Source organism: Camelina sativa, chromosome 17 (assembly GCF_030686135.1).
Source record: "Camelina sativa cultivar CO46 ecotype springtype chromosome 17, ASM3068613v1".
NCBI lineage: Eukaryota > Viridiplantae > Streptophyta > Magnoliopsida > Brassicales > Brassicaceae > Camelina > Camelina sativa.
Window position 1 is genome coordinate 22,053,594 of NC_141896.1, and position 23,103 is coordinate 22,076,696.

General features: G+C 35.9%; 3 protein-coding genes and 3 pseudogenes across 3 annotated transcripts; all 6 read right to left on the reverse strand.

Moving 5' to 3' along the window:
- Positions 1–427: 427 nt before the first annotated feature.
- Positions 428–2,350, reverse strand: LOC109129929 (MATH domain and coiled-coil domain-containing protein At1g31390-like; annotated as a pseudogene).
- A 1,087-nt stretch (positions 2,351–3,437) lies between these two features.
- Positions 3,438–4,576, reverse strand: LOC104757795 (MATH domain and coiled-coil domain-containing protein At1g31400-like). The gene is made up of 4 exons (XM_087496654.1): positions 4,470–4,576; positions 4,222–4,388; positions 3,862–4,088; positions 3,438–3,773 (listed from the first exon to the last, which is right to left on the reverse strand). The coding sequence occupies exons 1-4, from the start codon at positions 4,574–4,576 to the stop codon at positions 3,438–3,440; spliced, it is 837 nt and encodes a 278-aa protein (XP_087352780.1).
- A 1,547-nt stretch (positions 4,577–6,123) lies between these two features.
- On the reverse strand, positions 6,124–10,815 carry LOC147924176 (uncharacterized; annotated as a pseudogene).
- Positions 10,816–11,442: 627 nt separating this feature from the next.
- On the reverse strand, positions 11,443–12,752 carry LOC104759689 (MATH domain and coiled-coil domain-containing protein At1g31390-like). Its single transcript, XM_087496004.1, has 4 exons — positions 12,642–12,752; positions 12,401–12,561; positions 12,017–12,243; positions 11,443–11,921 (listed from the first exon to the last, which is right to left on the reverse strand). Exons 1-4 carry the CDS (start codon positions 12,713–12,715, stop codon positions 11,568–11,570), a joined length of 816 nt encoding a protein of 271 aa, XP_087352130.1. The 5' UTR covers positions 12,716–12,752; the 3' UTR covers positions 11,443–11,567.
- Positions 12,753–14,234: 1,482 nt separating this feature from the next.
- LOC104759690 (MATH domain and coiled-coil domain-containing protein At1g31390-like) lies at positions 14,235–15,426 on the reverse strand (annotated as a pseudogene).
- Positions 15,427–21,104: 5,678 nt separating this feature from the next.
- LOC104757796 (MATH domain and coiled-coil domain-containing protein At1g31390-like) lies at positions 21,105–22,685 on the reverse strand. Its single transcript, XM_010480587.3, has 4 exons — positions 22,430–22,685; positions 22,180–22,346; positions 21,780–22,006; positions 21,105–21,641 (listed from the first exon to the last, which is right to left on the reverse strand). The coding sequence occupies exons 1-4, from the start codon at positions 22,534–22,536 to the stop codon at positions 21,312–21,314; spliced, it is 831 nt and encodes a 276-aa protein (XP_010478889.1). The 5' UTR covers positions 22,537–22,685; the 3' UTR covers positions 21,105–21,311.
- Positions 22,686–23,103: the final 418 nt, after the last annotated feature.

Sequence of the window (23,103 nt, forward strand, 5' to 3'; positions counted from 1 at the left end):
ACTTCTAATAATAATTTTTTAAAAAAACATTATAAACACACAAGATGATCTCAACTTTTCCTTTAAAAACCGCAAACTAAATTATACTTACTGCAAAACATATTTTTATTAAAATATCCAACAAAACAACATAAGCAACCAAAATTAAATACAAAAACAAACGTAAAGATGAATTTACAAAAACCAAAAAAAAATATACACAACAAAATTCGGAATACACCTTAATCTAACTACTGCGCGTAGCGCGGGTCGATTGCTAGTAGTAAATATAATAATATTTTTTTTTGTAAGAACTACTCCCTAGTAAATTTTTTTTTTTTACTTTTTAAGTCCAAAGAAAAAGATGCAAGAAGAACGTTGTGATTTGTGAAGCTCTCAATATTTTGTGAGTCTCTCAATTGTTTTTCTTCCTCTTGGAAGTGAAGCTTTATAAACCTCCAAACCAAATCTTACATGCCCTGTAGTTTCCATGAAACAAAGAATTACGAATTATCTCTGCATAAGCGTCATCACTATCTCTAATCATCTTCATATCCATCGTCAACATGAATTGATGTTTAAACTGACTACCTTCGTGTGCTAGCTGTCACAGTTCAAACTTTAAGGACACTAAGAAAAAAAAATTTGCTTTCTTTTACCATCAAGAATCAAAGTGCAAAAAAGGAAAATATTGGGAAACCTCAATGAGACAATGACAACTTAAGCCTCTTGGTCTTCATCTCCGGTATTAATTAAGAGGACATTGCTCTCAACACTAAACCGAAAAACATAACAGTCAATGTCCTGTATTTTCTCCACAAGGCCAGGTCCTTGGCTCTGCTTTCTTACAGTATCGATCAGAAGCTGGTATTCCAATAGCATCATAGCCTCTGGCTCTGGTAAATGTTCCAAGAACTCGCACTTCTTAAGATCTCTGATGTTAAATTGACTACCTTCGTGTGCCAACTGTCACGGTTCAGCCAACTGTCACGGTTCAAACTTAAGGACACTAACACATTTTTTTAATGTTCTCTTTGAGAAACAAAGTGCAATAAATAAACATAGGGAAACTTCAATGAAAACAAGTCTCTTGATCTTCCCCAAGATTAACGACTCAGTTCCAACTTCCGAAGTAAAGACATAAAGAAATAGACGAAACCACCAAATTAGATCCAAGCTCTTAACTATATACCTACAAAATTTTCAAGTCATAAAACAAGACCATCGTAAGAACTCCAGCAGAGCCTCCATGTCTTCACACTTTTGCTTCATGTTCTTCAATTCTTCCTCAATCTCTTGCACACGAGTCTCACCAACTTCTCCAGCCAATCTAATTTAAACCCTGACTTTGTCACATAAGATAGTGTTGAATATGCCTTGGACAGATCATCATTGGAGACTTTCTCTGGGGACTGGCATAAAATCTCAGTCAAGCTTAGTAGGCAAATAAAGTATGTTGTTCTCAGATACTGGTTCTCCAGACGGATTTTTGATGCAATGTCTGGGTGCTCTGTAAAGAGTTTGTTCACAAGTTCTACCTGCAAGTGAAACCTTCTCAGATATGCAGACTTTAGAGACATGAAAACATATATACGGATATACCCACAAACCAAATATGTAGCTTGTATATACAAGGAAGTGAATTATATAGTTACAAGTACTGAACTTACCTGTGAAGGAAGAACTTGAAATCCATTGACATTGATGCTTTCATTTAGTAATGAAGTTTTTCCTCTAACACATCCGATTTGCCAACAACTTCAAGAACACCAACCTCAGCAACAATCTTGACGTCTCGATTCACCAAATACCCATTGTTTTTCTCATATGATATGATGAAGGGCGTTATTTCAACGGTGGGAGACATCCGATCAAACCAGTTTTGAGATACTGTAAAATCACGAAACATAGAACTTAAGTCAAAACAAGAACTGTACAACACATGAAAAAGAATCTTGCAGCAACACAAGTACAACAAGTCGATGATAAATAGAAACATTCAACATGAGCTTTTGTCTGCCTTAAGAAACACAATCTACCTACCTCTTTGTTGGGAAAAAATTTCCGACGTTTGATTAACAACAGTTATGCGAAATTTGATGTGTTTTTTTCCAACCATACGGCAAAGATTCAGAATCAGCAACATGGAGAAACACAGAGAAAGGTCTATTAATTCTATGCACATTATAGGCCTGAAGACGCCTGCATGCACAAACCAAAACCAATAAATAAAAAAACCTAAAATGAACGAATTATTAGAGAACAATATTTCTTACCATTTGGAGTCACCAACTACGAAATTATCAGAAACAATTTCACAATATTGTAAAGAGTAAATATTCTTAATCGTCCATGTAATCTTTTTTTTCATATTGCTTTTCCATTAATCTTGATGAAGAAGACTCTTCACGACCCAAACTACCAGCAGAATATGAATAGTTAAATACTAAAACCAGCAGTTACACTATGAATAGTAAAGGTTGGAAACGCACACACACAACAACTTTTATAAGTAACGTTCGAGAAAACGCAGGGTCACCTCGCTTTGAATGTGAATCGTGTTGCAAATGAAAACTAGATGAAACAAAAAACTTGACGAATGCGAAAGGCTTCGGCTCCTCATAGTTCATATAGGTGGGCTGATAGGACTATTTATTAATGCGGTATGTTTTTGCTTTAAGTCTAAATCATTACTATCATTTAACACCGTTTATTTGACCAATAATGAAAAAGTGTTGATTACCAAGTGATGTTCTAATTTTCGTTCTCTTTTTTCTTCCACCAGTTCTCATAAAAATACTCCATTTAAAGCTTTATTGGTTTTGATTTACAGTTGGAGAATATTATAGGAAAATTAAAAACAGAGAAGTATGGAGACAGACAAGATTCTTGAGGTAGTGAAAAGACACAACAAATGCAGTCTCTGAGCAACTTGTGGAAGATCCAGCAAAGGAAAGGGACATCTAAAAGCAGATCAAGAAAGAGAGCTAAAGACACATAAGGATGTTGTTCTGGTAGATGAATAAGAAGCTTGATGAACCAAATACCTTCTTATCCAATCATCTCAGCTGTTCGAAGAATTTTAGTTCTTCTCTTGTAAAGGTTCCAAATTTACACTCTATTCTTATGTGAGAAATTAACTGATTTAATAGTATCATAAAATACAGTAATTACTACCATACTCTGCGTAAGCATCATCACTGTCTCTCGAGTCATCTTCGCATGGTCTATTAGTTAGTATGTATCCTCAGCATGTTCACTAAGACATTTTTAAATTTCTTTTCCATCAAGAAACAAAGGGCAATAAAAGAAACATAGGGAAACCTCAATGACAACAAGATTAAGAGGACTCTCTGTTTTTTTCGAAACGAAGGTACCAAAACAAAAAGAGAAGAACACCAACTAGATCCAAACTCTTAACTGCCAATAACAACTCAACTCATCAAAAGACATCATCCTTAAGAAAACTTTTGCTTAAAGTCCTTCAATTCTTCCTCAAGTTGTTGCAGCCGAGTCTCACCTGCCTCTTTTAGTTTCTTCTCCAACCAATCCAACTTAAACCCCGTTTTTGTCAAATAAGATAGTGTTGAATGTGCGTTGGCCAGATCATTATTGGAGAGTTTCTGAGGGGATTGGCACAGAATCTCAGACAAGGTTAGCAGGCTATTCAAGTATGTTGTTCTCAGACGTGGGTTCTCCACACTGATTTTTGATGCAATGTCTGGGTGCTCTTCAAACAGACTGTTCACAGATTCTACCTGCAAGTGAAACAGCATAGGAGTTTTTCTGGTGATCTGAAAACAGATCCACAAACCATATATGGAGCTTGTATAGTGAGTGGGCGACCCTTACTATATGTAGTTAAAAGTAGTTGTACTTTACCTGTGAAGGAAGAACTTGAAACCCATTGCATTCGACGCTTTCATTTACTAATAAAGTTTCCTCTAACACATCTGATTTGCCAACAACTTCAAGAACGCCAACCTCGGCTACAATCTTGACTTCTCCATTCACCAAAAACCCATCACTGTTGTAAACAAGTTTGGTAAGGGGAAGGATTGCTCCGAGTCCCCAGCTGGGAGACTTGTGATCAAACATGTCTTGTCCTACTGTAATGTCACAAAATATAGTAATTACTTTAGTCAAAACAAAGCATTGCACAACACATAACTAGAATCTCGCAGGAACATTTAATTTGTAAGGCTTAGAAAAATAATATATAGCGAATGTAGAAAGATTGACCTCCCTGTTTGGAGAGCTTCTCAGAAATTTGATTATCAACAGTTAGGCGATATTTTGCGTGTCTTTTCCAACCAGAAGGCAAAGATTCAGAATCAGCAATACTCAAAAACAGAGACAAACATTTGTTAATACTATCACCATTTCCGTTGGGATAGGCAGTAAGACGCCTGCATGCAAAAAACCATAACCTATAAACCAAAACCAATAATATAAATGAACGAACACATTAGAGAACCAATTTTTCTTACCATTTGGAGTCACCAACTACGAATGGATCAGAATAAATTTTCTCAGATTGCAAAGAGGAGAAATTCTTAATCGTCCATGTGATCTTCTTTTCATATTGCTTTTCCATTGATCTTGATGTTGATGACTCAATTCACAACCAAAACTACCAGCAGAACATGAAGATAAGTTAAAACCCTAGAACCCGAGTGGCACACAAGTACACAACCAAACTTTTTATTATCAAACAAGAAAATACAAAACCTAGAAAACTGAGAGATGCTGATTACAACACTAGGAGTTTGTTAAGGTTGGAAAAACACACACACAACAATTTTTACAAGTAACGCGCAGGGTCACCTCGATTTGAATGTGAATCGTGTTGGATACGAAATCTAGATGAAAGGCTTTGGCTCCTCAGTTCATAGCTAGAGTGGCCTCATAGAACTATTTATTAATTAATGCGGCCACGTATATTGTCCCAAGAAAAGGGTTCACGAAAACCTAACTTTCCCCTAAATCAATACTATTAAATAAAAACAGACCAAAAGACCCTGTCACGTTATATGCATCCGCGAATGGAATGTTTTTGAGCGTTTTTATTAAAGTTTAGAACAAAAGAAGGAAAGGTAAACAGACGAGCGTTAGCCTCTCAATTGGAACCAAACCCGAGGACCATCTTCAAGCCTGCGTGAGTCAAGAGAATAGGAGATACGCACCAGCCTGTCCAGGAATTTGGTAAGTTGTTCCCGGGAGTTAGGTACTTCACCCGTGTCTGCGTCTCTTTCGTTCGGACCAAATTGAGTGAACAGTAGCTTGGAAGACAAGTTTCAAAAGATAGCGATGCGTGCCCTTGATAGTCGAATCAGTAAGGAGTGATATAACCGTGGTGAAGGTACAAGTGTAACGGTGTTGGAGCAGCTTGGAGCTAAAAGACTCCCAGACACGAGTAGAAAAACTGCTGGTGAAAAATAAATGGTCATGAGTCTCCATCGGGGCCCGACATAGGACACACGATGGATTAACTCCCTTGTTCCAAGACATCATACGGTCAAAGCAAAAAGGAGTACTACCGCCAAAGTCTGAGAAAGTTTTTTTTTTCTTCCACCAATTCTGATAAAATACTCCATTTAAAGCTTCATTGGTTTTGATTTGCAGTTGGACAGAGTATTATAGGGAAATTGAAAACAGAGAAGTATGGAGACATGATTCTTGAGGAAGTTAAAAGACACAGATCTCTGAACAAATTGTGAAGATCCAGTAAAGGAAGGGGACATGTTAAAGCAGATAAAAAAAGAGAGAGCTAAAGACACATAAGGATGTTGTTTTGGTAGATGAATAAGAAGCTTGATGTCCAATCATCGCACAGCTGTTCCGGAGAAATTTAGTAATTCATTGTTAAAGGTTCCAAATTTACACTATTCTATGTTAGAAATTAACCGATTTCACATCACTAAGACACTTAGCGTAAGCATCATCAATGTCTCTAGTCATCTTCACATGTATGAGTTACGTATCATCGTCATGAAATTGAGAAAGACACTAAGACATCAAGAAACAAAATGCAATAAAAGAAAAATAGGGAAACCACAATGACAAACTTGGACAAAAACCAAAATACGAATTAGATCCAAACACTTATCATCAGCATACAACATTTCAAGTCACCAGACAACATCATCTTAAGAATTCCGGCAGAGCCTCCATGTTTGTGCACTTTTGCTTCAATTCCTTAAACTCTTCCTCCATCTCTTGCAGCCTAGACTCACCAACCTCTTTCAGTTTCTTCTCCAACCAATCCAGCTTAAACCCTGCTTTTGCCACACAAATTAGTGTAGCATATGCGTTGGCCAGATCATTATTGGAGAGTTTCTCAGGGGATTGGCACAGAATCTCAGTCAAAGCTTAGTAGGCTATTCAAGTATGTTGTTCTGAGATGTGGGTTCTCCAGATCGAATTTTGATGCAATGTCTGGGTGCTCTTCAAACAGACTGTTCACAGATTCTACCTGCAAGTGAAACATGGACGAAAAGAGTAAATCCCTAATCCGATAGCAGATTTTGGGGAGCTGAAAACGTACCTACAAACCCTTGTGAGCGACTCTTACGATATGTAATATAAAATTAGTTTACTTACCTGTGAAGGAAGAACTTGAAATCCATTGACGACATTGATGCTTTCGTTTAGTAATGAAGTTTCCTCTAACACATCTGATTTGCCAACAACTTCAAGAACACCAACCTCGGCTACAATCTTGACTTCTCCATTCACCAAAAACCCACCATTTATGTCAAGAAGTTGGGTAAGGGTAAGCAGTCCTTGATAGCCCCAGGTCCCCAGCTAAGAGACTTGTGATCAAACCTGTCTTGTCCTACTGTAATAATGTCACAAAACATAGTAACTACTTTAGTCAAAACAAGCATTGCACTACACATAACTAGGATCACGCAGGAACATGATTCTATGAAAAGCAAAACCTTATGTTAAGAGATTATCTCGCCGATAACTGACAAAGAACTTTGAATCGAACACGAACCACACAGCAAACAAAAGAGAATCGAAAAAAACAAGAAAGAGAATAGAGACACCACGAGTTTTACGAGTTCACGCCCAAATCGGAACGCTACTTCTCGCCGGAGGTTTTTTTCCGGAATCCACTAGAACTTCTTTTAATCAGAACCGATTACAAGATCTCTCAAGCTTCTCTCTCTCTTTGTTTTCTTTCTCGCTTTGATCTAACTAACTCTCAGATCATAACAACCTTCTCACTTGTCCAAAACGATAAAACTCGAGAGACTTTAAAAACAGAGTCAACGATGACTATAACTTCCAGTCAACCGTCTCACGTGCAACTCACGTGTTCTTCCGTTAGCTCAAGAGATTGAAGCCACCGAGAGTCTTCTCTACACTTCATCACCCTGAAGTTAACCTGAGTCACTCTCTTCACCTTAAATATGATTTACCTTCCTGTTAAGAGAGTTTCTCCGAAATTTGATTAACAACAGTTAGGCGAAATTTTGCGTGTCTTTTCCATCCATAAGGCAAAGATTCAGAGTCAGCAACAGAAAGAAATAGAGACAAACTTTTATTTATATATATCTCCACCATTTCCCTTGGGATAGGCCAGAAGATGCCTGGCAAGCAAAAACCAAAACCTATAAAAGCAAAGGACAATATCACCTAAGCCTTAAAATGAATGAAAACATTAGAGAACAAGATTTCTTACCATCTGGAGTCACCAACTACGAAATTATCTGAATAAAATTTCTCAGATTGCAAAGAGGAGAAATTCTTAATCGTCAATGTGATCTTCTTTTTTTTTTTTTTTTTTTTTTTGAATCTAATGTTAAATTATATTCAAAGAAAAATAGCGTTTTTACAACTAGTGCATCGGATTTTTGAACAAACTTTTAGAGATTACATTAGATAAAGTAGAAGCTATTCTTAGATTCTAGTTTGAAACCAAGCCTGAAGCCCATTGTCGAACCGCCTATCCCCTTGTCGTTGGATAGCCAAAAGCTGATCTCTAACTTGACGATCAATCCACTTGATTAACTGCTCGGGTGTATTTGGATGCTGACCATGGCGCCTTCCATTCCGTTCCCGCCAGATGGTGTATACCGCTAGTTGAAAGGTGTAGCGAGTGAAAAATCTGGCCAAAGGATCTCGGTGATTGGCTGCTAAAATGGTGAGGAGCTGGTGCCAGTCGGTAGTGTAGCGAGTACGAAGCACCCCCTTAGCCGTCGCTTCCCACACGTCTGAAGTAAAACTGCAGGTAAAGAACAGATGCGACCTGGTTTCAAGACTTTGTTGACAAAGCACACAGGTTCCCGAAGCTCCGATATTCCACCGCAACATGCGTTCCCTTGTTGCCAGCTTGTCGTGAACTGCTAACCAGGTACAAAAAGTATACTTCGGAGTAGCGTGAGGAAACCAAACCACATGGTACCAGGCAACCTCTGCAGAAGTACGACGTATATGATTCCAAGTGTGTGCTGTAGAGAAATCCGCTTTGTAGTCACCCGCCTTGCCTTTCCACAGAAACAAATCAGCCTCCTCTGTTCTGTGTTGGTACTGCGAGCGTAATGCATCCTCAATAGAGAGGAGGATTGGAAGACGAGGTCTCCGCCTACGCCTAACCGACCATGCCTCTGCTACTGTCATTGTGCGCTGAATCCCCAACTCGACAGCACCCCTGTCGCCTACCACATCTGCTAACCGGCCTAAGGGCGACCAAGTATCAAACCAGAAAGAGGTCAACTGGCCATTCCCCACCTCCACCTTACACAAAGTTGTAGCCAACGCTCTATATTTAAGGATCTTTCTCCAAATCCAAGAGCCCACTCCTGTGGTTTCATTGACCGACCATAACGATCGCCCCTTTAATAAATAACGATCAACCCATTTTACCCATAAGGAGTCACCACGAGAGAGAATCCTCCATACCAACTTAAGACAACACACATCGTTCGCCTCCTTTAAGCTACGAAGCCCAAGCCCTCCTTCTCGCCTTGGCTTGCATACATCATCCCACGGCAACTTAGCTTTTTTAGGATTCAAATCAGCCCCAGACCACAAAAAAGCAGAGCAAATTTTCTCCACTTCCCTAAGACAAGCACGAGGTAAGCGAAATGCACTTAACCAGAAGTTGCATACACTCCATATAACCGAACTAACCTAATTTAAACGGCCTGCAAAGGAGAGATATCGAGACGTCCAAGAGCCAATACGTTTGCGTATCTGTTCAAGGAGCGGGGTGTAATCAGCCGTAGTAAAACCTTTAGTGAGCAGAGGCAAACCCAAGTATCTAACAGGCAGCTCTCCCACCACAAAAGCAAACTGGTTCTCTATTATCTGACGGTCCGTAGCAGCCACACCCGCTAGATAAACTGTCGATTTTTCCATACTAATCTTGAGACCCGATATCTTAGCAAAGTGATCAAAAACGGTCACAATCCCCTCAATGGATCGTGGTTTCCCATCAGAAAGTACCATCAGGTCATCAGCAAAGCTTAGGTGTGTCAGATTAATGGCTTGACACTGCGGGTGGTAACCGAATTGGCCTGCACCAGCAGCGGAGTCTAAAAGCTTTGACAAAACATCCATACAAATAACAAACAAATAGGGAGATAGAGAGCAGCCTTGCCGTAGACCCCTATTACTTTGAAAATACCCCGCTAGCTCACCATTCACTTGAACAGAAAAAGATGCAGTTGTTATACATAGTTTGATCCAATGAATAAACTCCGGTGGCAACTGTAAAGCTGATAGGACATTCAAGAGGAAAGGCCATTGAACTGAGTCGAAAGCTTTGGAAATATCTATCTTTATAGCACAACGCTCCGATATTGTCTCCTTATGATAGTTCTTAACCAACTCTGTTGCTAACAACACGTTTTCGATCAACAACCGATCTTTAAAAAAAGCTGATTGATTTCCTGCAATGAAATTAGGCAACACCATCTTCAACCGATTCGCAAGGATTTTAGAAATAACCTTGTATAAAACATTGCAACAAGAAATAGGTCTGTAATCCCTCATTTCCATCGCCTCCAGTTTCTTTGGTATGAGGGCTAAGATAGTAGAATTTATCCCTTTTGGCAAGAAACCTTTGACAAAAAAAGATTGAACTGCCATTGAGAATTCATTACCAATGATATCCCATGTAGCCTTGTAGAACTCAGAAGTAAAGCCATCCGGGCCAGGAGACTTATCATTAGGCATAGCAAATAGTACTTGTTTGATCTCCGCAGTGGTGACAGGCGCAATCAATCGAGCTTGCTCACCCTCGGTACAACGATACGACAAAAGGTCTTGGAGCATAGCAACCTCAGCCCCCTCGAAATCTGTTGGTATCAATTGCAGGAATTCTTTAAAATATCTCTCAGCCTCTAGCTTAATATCCTCTCCCTTAGCCACCACGCCATTTGGACAGGTTACTTCACTCATAGTATTCACTGTCTTCCTTGTTTCAGCAGCCCTATGAAACGCTTTGTTGTTTTTATCTCCAACCTGCAACCAATGAAGCTTGGACCTCTGCTTAAGAAACTTTTCTTCCAGAGAGGCAACATGATCCCATCGCAAATAAGCTTCATTCTCCTCCTCAATTGTCACCGCAGTTGGATTGGTCAAGTTCTGTGTCTGCTTTACACAAAGATCCTCAAACGCAGCCTGAGTCCTTTTCTCCAAATTACTCAACCGGTCTCTCGCCAAACGCCGAACCAATGGCTTCAAACCCTTTAATTTTTTGTGGAAACGAAACAGTGTCGAGGTAGATAAAAACAGAGACTGAGTGGTCTTCCAATAATCATCAACCAATGGCCTGAACTCATCCATTTCCGTGATCTTCTTTTCATATTGCTTCTCCATTGATCTAGATGATGACTCTTCAAAACCAAACTAGAAACTACCAGTACCAGCTGAACATGAAGAGAGTCACACAACTTAATTAATTGTACAGTATTAAACAACAGTTTCAAAGAAAATTTAAAGAGAAATTAAATCAAAATAAAAGAAACTCGAGGAGTGTGTGTATAAACGCTTCCGCTCCTCATAGCTCATTGGTGGGCTGATGACTATTTATTGTATACAGTCTCTTTTTTGTTTAGCAACTAGTCCCAAGTAAAATTGTTTTGCAAGAAGAAACATTAATTTTCCCTACATCATTTTTTAAAACATAATACCTTTTATTTGACTAATAATGAGAAAGTGCCAAGTGATATATGTACGTTTTAAATTTCGTTGAGAAAACTCCTCAGATTTCGTTCTTTTTTTTTTAAACCAAGTCAAAATAATGATTTACCTCTTAAAGCACATCAACAATGTTAGGTTATTGTGTTAGGCGATTTGTGTACGTAGTACAACCTTTTGTTCAGTTCTCTTTTGCTTGCTCAATCTGTATCTTCAACTTTGACATGTTGAATGCACGAGCAATAACGTGAACAATTGCGATCAGCCTCGGCTCTTCATGATTTGATTATTTGTTATAAAGAGAGAAAGAGAACACTCATTTTATTTTTTTCCTTCTTTTTCCCATCAAGAAACAAAGTGCAATTTTGAGAAAAAAAAAAAAAAAAAAACAAAGTGCAATCAAAGAAACATAGGGAAACCTCAATGACGACTTAAAGATTTCGAATAAAGAGATGTTCAACCTTATCTTCAGAACTCCAGCAGAACTTTTCCTTCAAGTTTTTCATGACTTTCAATTCTTCCTTAAGTTCTTGCAGACTAGTCTTACCAGCCTCATTAAGTTTCTTCTCCAACCAATCAACCTCAAACCCTGATTCTTTCACATAAGATAGTGTAGCATATGATTTGGCCAGAACATGAATAGAAAGTTCCTCAGTGGATTGACACAGAATCTCAGTCAAGTTTAGTAGGACATTCATGTATGTTGTTCTCAGAAGTGGGTTCTTGGAACGGAATTTTGATGCAATGTTTGGGTGCTCTTCAAATAGACTGTTCACAGCTTCTACCTGCAAGTGAACCATGGACGTATATAGAGTAAAACCATATCAGACAGCAGTGTTTGAAATCCTGAAAAACATATTAAAAAAAGTACAAAACTTACCTGCGAAGGAAGTACTTGAAACCCATTGACATTGATGCTTTCATGAACTAATAAAGTTTCCTCTAGCACATCAGATTTGCCAATAACTTCAAGAACACCAACCTCGGCTACAATCTTGACTTCTCCATTCACCAAAAACCCATTAATTTTCTCATTTAGTATGGTAACGGGAGACATGTCAACGAAACAGCAGGTAGGAGACATCCGATGAAACCAGTTTTGTGATACTGCAAAGTCACGAAGCATAGAACTTAAGTCAAAACAAGAATTGCACAACTCATAACTATAATCTTGCAGCAACAGAATTCCGATCAGATAAGTCTATGACAAATAGAACATTAAACATGACCTTTTGTCTGTCATGAGAAACACAATATATTCTACCTTTCTTTTCAGAAAGTTTATCCGACATTTGATTAACAACAGTTATGCGAAATTTTATGTGTTGTTTCCAACCATTAGGCAAAGAATCAGAATCAGCAACCTCCAGAGAGGGAGACAAACATTGATCAACTCCAATTCCATTGGGATATATCCTAAGGCGCCTTGCAAGAGAAATGCAAAACCAATAAAGCAATGCAAAATATCACTAAAAACTAAAGTGAATGAAAAAAAGTTTGCTTACCATTTGGAGTCACCAACTACGAAATTATCAGAAATATGAGAAACTTTTAATCGTCCATGTGAATTTCTTTTCATATTGCTTCTCCATTGATCCTGATGACGACTCCTTGCAATCAAACTACCAGCAGAACATGAAGATTAGTTAGAACCTACCTAGAACCCGAGTGGCATACAACCAAACTTGTTCTTTTAAGGAAATCAATAATTTTAAGACCAAACCTATAAAATAAAGAGAGGCAGATTACACTATTGATCCGAAGCTTTTAAAAAGGTTCGAAAACACACACACACACACACAACAAATTTTATAAGTAAGTTCGAGAAAACGCATGGTCACCTCGCTTTGAACGTGACTCGTGTTAAATACGAAAACTTGAGGACTGCGAAGCGCTTCGGCATGTGTATAATCCTTTTTTCGTTTTTTTTTAGGAACTAGTCCCAAGAAAAATATTTTTGCTTTTATTTTCAAAGGAAGAAGATTTCAAGAACACTTGACTTGCCTTTCCCTAAAACAAAAAAAACATTCATTAGCACCGTTTATTTGACTAATAAGAGAAAGTGTTGATTATCAAGTGATGTTCTAATTTTTATTCCTTTATTTTTTTCCACCAAACCTGATAAATTTACCTCGTAGATCACATAAATAACTTAATGGCCAATAAATTTGGATATTGTTAGAGTTATTGCGTGCGTTAGGCGATTTGTGTATGTCTAATGTTACAAATGTTTCAACTTCTTTATTCTTCATCTTCATTCCTCCTTTTCTAACTAAATCTATCTTCACATTTGACATTGATGCACCACTATAATAACGTGAGCAAATGTGATGAGCCTCGGCTCTTAATGACTTGATACTTTATTATAAGGAGTGACAGAAATAAAACTCATGTTAAACTTGCACCTTGTTTTCCACGTGAAATGAAATTGCTCTATGTAAGTAAATCATAGATCAGCCCATAAGGTCGGCACCATGCAGACTTGGGAACGATCAATCACTGTAACATTAGACATACGTTTGCGACAGGAATAACATCGCTGCTCCACCCAAACAGTGACCCAGACATCTCCGACATTGAAAGCTTCTAAACAGTTGTCACTGTCAAACAGTCTAAAGGAAAAGTTGCAAGCAGAACATAACACAATTTCCACTTTTTGTGAGTCTCCCTATTGTTTTTCTTCATATTGAGTGAAGCCTCGCCAACCCAAATCGAACATGTCCTGTAGTTTTCATGAAAAGAAGAATTACTAACTATCTCTGCGCAGAACCGTCATCACTATCTCTTATCATCTATACATATCCATCATCAACATGAATTGATCATGATTAAATTGACTATTTTCGTGTGCCAACTGTCACTGTTCAGACTTTAAGGACACTAACACATTTTTTTTCCTTCCTTTCTTTTCCATTAAGAATCAAAGTGCAATCAAAGAAATTAACCTAAGGAAACCTCAATGATAACTTAAACCTCAATGATAAATTAAGAGGACATTGTTCTCAAAACAAAATCGAAAAACATAACAGTCAAGAACATAAATTTTAGATCCAAACAAGCTCTAAACGGACTAAACTTGACTAAAGACATCCTCATGGTCAGAACTGCATCATAAACTCTTGCTTCAAGTCCTTCAATTCCTTCAAACTTTGCTCATGTTGTTGCAGCTGAGTCTTGCCAACTTCTTTCAGTTTCTTCTCCAACCAATCCAACTTAAAACCTGCTTTTGTCAGACAAGATATGTTACAATATGCATTGGCGAGATCAGCATTGGAGAGTTTCTCAGGGGATTGGCACAGGATCTGATTCAAGGTTAGTAGGCTATTCAAGTATGCTGTTCTCAGATGTGGGTTCTCCAGACGGAGTTTTGTTGCAATGTCTGGGTGATTTTGAAAGAGTTTGTTCACAGATTCTACCTACAAGTGAAGCATGGACGTTATAAAGTAAAACCATATCAGATAGGAACTTTGGGATGTACAAGAAACTGAACTATAGGGAGTGACTCTTACACTATTTGTTAAAAAAAAATAAAAGTACCTGTGAAGGAAGAACTTGAAACCCATTGACATTGAGGCTTTCATTAACTAATAAAGTTTCCTCCATCACATCTGATTTGCCAACAACTTCAAGAACACCAACCTCGGCTGAAATCTTGACTTCTCCATTCACCAAAAACCCATCATTTTGGTAAACAAGTTTGGTAAGGGGAAGCAGATCAGAGTAACCCCAGTTGTTGGACTCATCAAACCAGTTCTGAGATACTATAAAGTCACGAAACATAGAACTTAAGTCAAAACAAGAACTGTACAAAACATATAAAAGAATCTAGCAGCAACACAAAGTCCGACAAAGTCTATGACAAATAGAACATCAAACATGACCTTAATTTTGTCTGCCTTAAGAAACACAATTTACCTTTTTGTTGGGAATGTTTCTCCGATGTTTGATTAACAACAGTTAGGCGAAATTTGACGTGTCTTTTCCATCCATGCGGCAAAGATTCAAAATCAGCAACCTGGAGATAGACTGACAAAGATTTATGATTACTACGCGCATCTCCCTTGGCCCTTGGGAAAGGCCTGAAGACGCCTGCAGGCATAATAAAACCAAAACCAATAAAGCAAAGGACAATATCATATAAACCTAAAGTGAACGAAACCATTAGAGAACAAGTTTTTCGTACCATTTGGAGTCACCAACTACGAAATTATCTGAATAAACTTTTTCAGATTGCAAAGAGGAGAAATTCTTAATCGTCCATGTGATCTTCTTTTCATATTGCTTTTCCATTGATCTTGATGATGAGTCACAACCAAAACTACCAGCAGAACATGAAGATAAGTTAAACCCTAGAAGGCTAGAACCCGAGTGGCACACTACCAAACTTTTTATTATCAAACAACAAAATACAAAACCTAGAGGCAGATTACAACACTATGAGTTGTTAAGGTTGGAAAAACACACACAGAACAATTTTTACAAGTAACTTTCGAGAAAACGCAGGGTCACCTCGCTTTGGATGTGAATCGTGTTGGATACGAAAACTAGATGAATGCGGAAGGCTTCGGCTCCTCATTCATAGTTGGGCTGATAGGACTTGTTAGGATATTGTAAGATATGATTGTACCAAATCATATCTCTTAGCTTGGGAATCAAGGAGAAATCTTAATCACTTAACTAGATTCGGACTTGCACATACTTGCGGGATTAATTTCAAGAATTAATGTTATTTATCAGGTCTACAATATATTATGTATGTGTAAAATTATGTTTATAAACATATTTTTAACAAATATTATTAATATTTATAATCTAAATTCATATCAGTACAATATTCTATTTGTTTTAGTCAAAAAGTAGGATCAGATCTGTTTTGTTATTAGTAGAAACAACTACAGTTAAAAAATAAGCAAAAATAATATATTTATTTCTGGACAGAAAAATTCGTCACGTCCCATACATATCATGTTTTTTCTATCTGAGAATTGTGGTTTTCGATCAAAACTGATTTCACAATAACATTTGGATCGATACGACGATGCATCCAAATCAAATGCGAACCGAAGTGATCGGTTATAAAGATTAACCAAATTGGATTACCTAAATTGTCTAGCTGGGGGAACCCACATTGATAGGCCTACCTTGTAACGATTTTGCTATTTTTTACTCTTAGAAAACCAGTTCTCTAAAAACAACATGAGCAATATCTGCATTCATCCTGCTGAATTTGCAAACCCCATGGGTAACAGGCGTTTCAAAAACAAAATTCTAATCTATAAAATATGTCTTTTTTTATTAACCAAATATTAATTAAAATATAACTCCAAGTGATTTGTCCAAACTTGATAGAAGTTGTTTACAAACATAATTTGACACTAATGATCTATAAAATATGTTTTAAGAGATCGGGTAAAAAATTATTTTCTGTTTTGATAGTCTCAAACTCTGTAATTTTTAAAAGTACCCAAATTTTTTAAATAATTATCCTAAAATAGATATTTATCCATTCAAAACTCTATAAAATCGCATTATATGGTTCACAAAGATTAGAGGGATTCTTTCTTTTTAGTTGGTATGATAAGTTCTACTTATGCGGTAGAATTAAATTTGATTTCCTTATATTATTTGAATTTATAATTATCTTTCCAAACTTTGATTGAAGATTACTTGTTCCTATCAGTTTGGATAGGCAATTATAGCCATATGTTTTGTTTTGTTTGATCGCCCCAATTTAAATAGCACACAAATTAAATGAAAAGAAACGAAAATGTGAATTTACAATTCGAATTTTTTTATAAAATATATTAGTAACATTTTGATTTTTTTATACCACACATATATATACCTACACTATATATGGGGATATATAAACAAATTTAGTATATAATTACATGTTTTCCTCTATATATAAAATCTAAACCAATGTTTTGAAATCCGGACCGGACCGGCCGGTCGAACTGGTTTAACTGTGAATCAGAAGGTATCCCGGTCTGGGTTATGCTAAAGCCCCAAGCATTTAAAAACATTGATCTAAACACAATCAATTAGTGAAATTGATTAGAATCAATAACTTCTTCATGTTTCTCTTTCACATCATATGTAGTAACAACATTTGTTTTTCTTACCGCCTGCAAACATATATATACATATAATTATTATTAAATCATGTGTGGCTAAAAAATATTAAATTCATTAATATTTTGGTACCTTCATGTATCTATTGTCTTCTTATTCCACCAACCTTTATGTTCTTAACTAATATTTAGAAAGTTTAGATAACCATTAGAATATTTTGTGAAAATTAACATCTATTATACTCTCTAAATAATAAAGTTTAAACTTCTGACCTTGTATTAGCTGGAGGCAATACCTTATGGTTCTCCAGCAATATGAACTTCAAGCCCTACATAAACACATCGTCGCTATTAGTCAATGTTTTTAAACCCGGATCGGACTGGCCGGTCGGACCGATCCAACCGCGATCCGGTAGATATTCCGGTCCGGATTACTTCTAAAAGCTGGACAAATAAAAACCCGTAAAAAACCAGAAAAATCCGCTAAAAACCCGTGAACCGATGGTTGAACCGGCAGGTTGGACCGACGAGTCGATATCAAATTAAAATATTTTATTTTTATCACATTTAAAACTCAAACCAAATTAAAAATAAATATTGTTATTTATAAAAAAATCATTTAGTTATTTTATCTAATTATTTAAAAGTTTAATTTTAGCTGTTTAGTACATAATTATATATGTTTTGTTCATATATTTATAGAAAAGTAGATGTTATATTCATAAAATGTAAATAAACCAATAAACTAATTGACCCGTAGTTCAACCGGTCCGACCGGTTGACCCAGTGACCCGAAAGACTTCCGGTTCACCTTTGGTCCGATTTTAAAAACATTGCTATTAATCAAAAGAACAGACAATTATATACTAAAAGAGAGATTAAACTGGAAAAAAAATGTTTTAACAAAGAAACAAAATAAAGAACATCCTGTTTTATTTTTTCGATTTGATATTTTGTAGTAAATCAAAGTTCTCTTTCCTTTGAAAATAAGTTTCTGTTTTGGAGTAAAAGAAATTTGAGAGTTTTTTTTGAATTGAAGATGATTACTGCAATAGTTATACAAAAAAAAATATTGGCCGATTCATAGATATTTTTTTTAGTTTTGATAAGAATAAATATTTTTACAATCTTGTTATTACTTAACATTTAGTTTCACTAATGAATTCTCCTAAGATTATGAGTATTATCTAAATTATATTATTAATATAAATATGAAAATTTGTTTGAAAAACACATGTTTTCTAATAATTTGGTAATATTACCTTGTTATTAGTTTGCAAATTATACTGATTTGGAAAGAATACATGAATTTCACATATCTTAAATGTTGCAATTTGAATTATCGATGATAAGAAGAATATCTTTAGTATTGTGATATTGTAGTTATAGTAGATATTAAATATATGAGATTTTGAATTTATTATAATTTCCTTATGTTGTGTTTTTTATATAACTACATTATTTTTGGCTAAGAAAGATATTAAACACGTTTGGATTATTTCCTTATTCAAGATTTGAAGACTAATGATTTGAATTTAATTATTTAGATATTAATTAAGGTAGTTTGCAAATTTTAGGGATGCTGATTTTATTCTGTTTTTCCTAATCTAATAAATCATTCTGCTTTTTATGGTAGGATTTAATTACACCCGATTTTTATGTATTAACATCATTTAATTTTTGTTTGGCTATTACACAACTAAGGACTATCAATCTGTTTGGTTCCAATTAATATCAATTTGTTTAGCTTCAAGAATTACATATCCTTATTTTAATTTGAGTGGCATTTCATTGTAATAATCTCTAACCCTATGTCTCTTTATTAAAAGTGCTTCTCCTTTAATAGCATAGATATGTGATTTGATTGCATATATTTATGAAGATTTACATCTATGTTTAAGGAGGATATATCTTTGTGTATATATACAGCCTTATGCCATTGATAATAAACAAGAAAAACTTTCCAAATTATGTTTTTTTTTAACAGGACTATTTATTAATGAGTAGGTACATCAATCAGGTTGGCCCGGGGCGGAAACCCTCGAAGCTGGCATAAAGTCTGGTTCGAGTAGGGTTGAGAATTTTTTGAGCCTATATTTTGAAATCCGGTGCAACCCTAACAGGACTACAAGTCTTTTTCGGGGGTTTCTAATTTTTTTTACGAATAAAAAATTAAATTTAGAACATATTTTGAAACAATATATAAAAGTATTCTATGAATTGACTCGATAGAAATTTAAATAACCATTAATATTTATTAAAACCAACTAAATTTAAAAGAATAAGTTTAAACCAAATAAATTGTTTAAACTTATATACCAAATAAAACATGAGATTAAAATACTTCAAAGTAGGTAGTACAATTAAGATTTTAATCGACTTCAATATTTTTCAAAATCAAGATCATATAATAAGAAAATATTAATTTGTTGAATCTACACATATATAAACCATATAAAATATCATAGATAAAGATTTTAAATATATTAAATAAAGCCATTAAGTAAATACAGTATATGAAAACTAAAGTTAGAGTTTTCAAATCTATTTAAAATTAAGCATTAACCAAATCTTCCAATCAAACTAAAAGACTAACAAAAAAAATCAAAATATATTTTCTTTTAATTTCGGGTAGGCCGAGTCCAGTAGGGCTAATCCAAGAAAAAACTACATATTTAGTCCGAACTAGCCCTGGGCATTCGGGTACTCGGATCGGGTTTGGGTAGAAACTGTTCGGGTTCGAGTTTTCGGGTAGAGGAGTTTAGGACCCATTCGGGTAAATGTAAAAATTCGGTTTGGTTTCGGTTCGGGTCTTTTCGGGTTCGGGTCGGATCGGATATGGATTTTCAGAACCGTAAAAAACTGATTATTTTCGGATACATAAAAACCCATAATTTTACCCGAATATCCGAAAATTTTCAGGTAAATTCTTGGTTTTTTGGATAAATACCCGAATTTTCGGGTAAATACCCAGAATTTCGGGTAAGAATTTGAAATTTCAGGTGTAATTTAAGATATTCTAGTTAAAAAATCGTGTATTCGGATCCTAAATTATTAAAATCTATTTTTATTTCGGGTACTTTCGGATTCGCGTTCGGTTTGGGTTCGGGTTCGGATTTTCGGGTAAAGGAGTTTAAGACCCAATTAAGTAAATCCTAGATTTCGGGTTCGGATTTGGGTTCAATTTTTCGGTTCGGTTCCGATTCGGTTTTTCAGTTCCCGTTTTTTTGCTCAGGGCTAGTCCGAACGAACTTACCCAAAAAACTGATTTTTTTCCGAACATATATATAATTAAACCTCAGCTTAAAGTTTTTGGGATCGAGTCAACCTGCATGTGTTAACCCTAATTGACATGCCAATGGGGCCACGGCCTAAATTGTCTCAAGATTCATGAAAACTTAACTTTCCCTAAATCAATTTTAAACAAAAACAGACCTTCCCAGAAAAAAAAAAAAAGATGAAAACATTCTTTAACACAGTTTATTTGACCAAATAATGAGAGTGTGTTGATTATCAAGTGATGTTCTAATTTTCGTTTTCTTTTTTCTTCCATCAAGTCTGATAAAATACTAGCTTTAAAGCTTTATTGGTTTTCGATTTATAGTTGGATAATATTTTAGGGAATTTGAAAACAGAGAAGTAAGGAGACAGACAAGATTCTTGAGGAAGTGAAAAGACACAAATGCAGTCTCTGAGCAACTTGTGGAAGATCCAGCAAAGGAAGGGGGGACATGTAAAAGCAGATCAAGAAAGAGAGCTAAAGACACATATATAAGAAGCTTGATGAACGAAATATTTTCTTACCCAAATCGTCGCAGCTGTTCTTTCTCTGTGATAAATTACTTATATAATATGCATGATTAACTGATTTATTATCAGCACAAGCATCATCACTGTCTCTAATCATCTTCATATGTTATTAGATAATATGTATCCTCAGCATGAATTGAGACACTAAGACATTTTTGGAATTTCTTTTCCAACAAGAAACAAAGCGCAATAAAAAAAACTTAAGGAAACCTCAATGACAAGAAAAGTTCCAAAACACCAATTAGAGCCAAACTCTCAACTGCCTACAACAATTCAAGTCATAAAACAACATCATCGTAAGAACTCCAGCAGAGCCTCCATGTCTGCGCACTTTTGCTTCATGCCCTCCAACTCTTCCTCAATTTCTTTCACCCGAGTCTCACCGACCTCTCTCAGTTTCTTCTCCAGCCAATCCAACTGAAACCCCGCTTTTGTCATACAGATTAGTGTAGAATAAGCAGTGGCCAGATCATCAGTGGAGAGTTCTTCAGGGGACTGGCACAGCATCTCAGTCAGGCTTAGTAGGCTATTCAAGTATGTTGTTCTCAGATGTGGGTTCTTCGGACGGAATTTTGATGCGATGTCTGGGTGCTCTTCAAACAGACTGTTAACAGTTTCTACCTGCAAGTGAAACATGGACGTAGTAAAGTATAAAACCTTCTCAGATGGCAGTTTTTTGGGACCTGAAAACATACCCACAAACCTAATATGCAGCTTGTACCAAGAAAGTGAATTATATAGTTACAGTAGTTTACTTACCTGTGAAGGAAGAACTTGAAACCCATTGCATTCGACGCTTTCATTAACTAATAAAGTTTCCTCTACTACAATTGATTTGCCAACAACTTCAAGAACACCAACTTTGGCAACAATCTTGACTTCTCCATTCACCAGAAACCCACCATTTATGTCAAGAAGTTGGGTAAGGGGAATCATTGCTTTGTAACCCCTGTTGGGAGACTTCTGATCAAACCAGCTTTCTGGTGCTGTGAAGTCAAGAAACATATAACTTTTTAGTCAACACATAAAATTGCACAGCACATATATACATTTTAATCTCGCAGCAACACAAGTCCCATGAGTACATGACACGTAAAGTCTAAAGCCATAAAATATGAATTTTCCTTTGTCAGCCTTAGAAAAATAATTGTAAAACAACCTTTATGTTGGGAGAGTTCCTCTGAAATTTGATTGACAACAGTTAGGCTATATTTCGCGTGTCTTTTCCATCCATCAGGCAAACATTCAGAATCAGCAACAGAAAGAAACAGCGACAAACTTCTATTAATCTCATCACCATTTCCCTTGGGATAGGCAAGAAGACGCCTGCAAGCAAAAAAAAAAACAACACCAAAACTAAAAAAAAAAGCAAAGGACAATATCAAATTAAAAAACAAGTTTTCTTTTACCATTTGGAGTCACCAACTACGAAATTATCAGAATAAATTTTCTCAGATTGCAAAGAGGAGAAATTCTTAATCGTCCATGTGATCTTCTTTTCATATTGCTTCTCCATTGATCTTGATGAAGAAGACTCCTTGCAATCAAACTACCAGAACATGAATCGATAGGTTTATTTATACAACCCAAAAGAGAACCAAAGAGAGAGAGAGAGAGAGAGAGAGAGATAGAGATTACACTAAGCTTCTTTCAAAAGCTCTAAACAACACACAACACAACCAATATATTGTTTTTATAAGTAACCAGGTTTGAATAGAGGAATATGAAACGCTTCGGCTACTCATAGCTAAGTAGATGGGCTGATATAACTAATTATTGATACCGCCACAAACAACCACACACTGGTATACTAGTATTAATCATGATTGCCTTTTGGTTTTAAGAACTAGTCCCGAGTAAAATTATTTTTTGCTTTAGGTCCAATGGAAATAGTTGCAAGAAGATCATTTTGTTCTGTTGAATAACCCGGCTTATTTGGCTAATAATAGTGAGATTGTCAAGTAATAATATGAGTTCCTTTTTTCCTCAAATTTTCGTGTAATAAAATGATGTAAGTACCTATTAAATCACAAAAACTGAATAATGTTTGGTTATTGTATTTGGCGATTTGTGTAATTTTTAG

Coding starts and splice junctions, on each gene's coding strand:
- LOC104757796 (XM_010480587.3), bottom strand. CDS start 22,536: ATGGAGAAGCAATATGAAAAGAAGATCACATGGACGATTAAGAATTTC. Junction 22,347..22,429: donor GTAGTTGGTGACTCCAAATG/GTAAAAGAAAAC, acceptor TTTTGCTTGCAG/GCGTCTTCTTGCCTATCCCA. Junction 21,642..21,779: donor TTCAAGTTCTTCCTTCACAG/GTAAGTAAACTA, acceptor TTTCACTTGCAG/GTAGAAACTGTTAACAGTCT.
- LOC104759689 (XM_087496004.1), bottom strand. CDS start 12,715: ATGAAAAGAAATTCACATGGACGATTAAAAGTTTCTCATATTTCTGAT. Junction 12,244..12,400: donor TAAACTTTCTGAAAAGAAAG/GTAGAATATATT, acceptor GTGACTTTGCAG/TATCACAAAACTGGTTTCAT. Junction 11,922..12,016: donor TTCAAGTACTTCCTTCGCAG/GTAAGTTTTGTA, acceptor GTTCACTTGCAG/GTAGAAGCTGTGAACAGTCT.
- LOC104757795 (XM_087496654.1), bottom strand. CDS start 4,576: ATGGAAAAGCAATATGAAAAGAAGATCACATGGACGATTAAGAATTTC. Junction 4,389..4,469: donor GTAGTTGGTGACTCCAAATG/GTAAGAAAAATT, acceptor TTTTGCATGCAG/GCGTCTTACTGCCTATCCCA. Junction 4,089..4,221: donor GAAGCTCTCCAAACAGGGAG/GTCAATCTTTCT, acceptor GTGACATTACAG/TAGGACAAGACATGTTTGAT.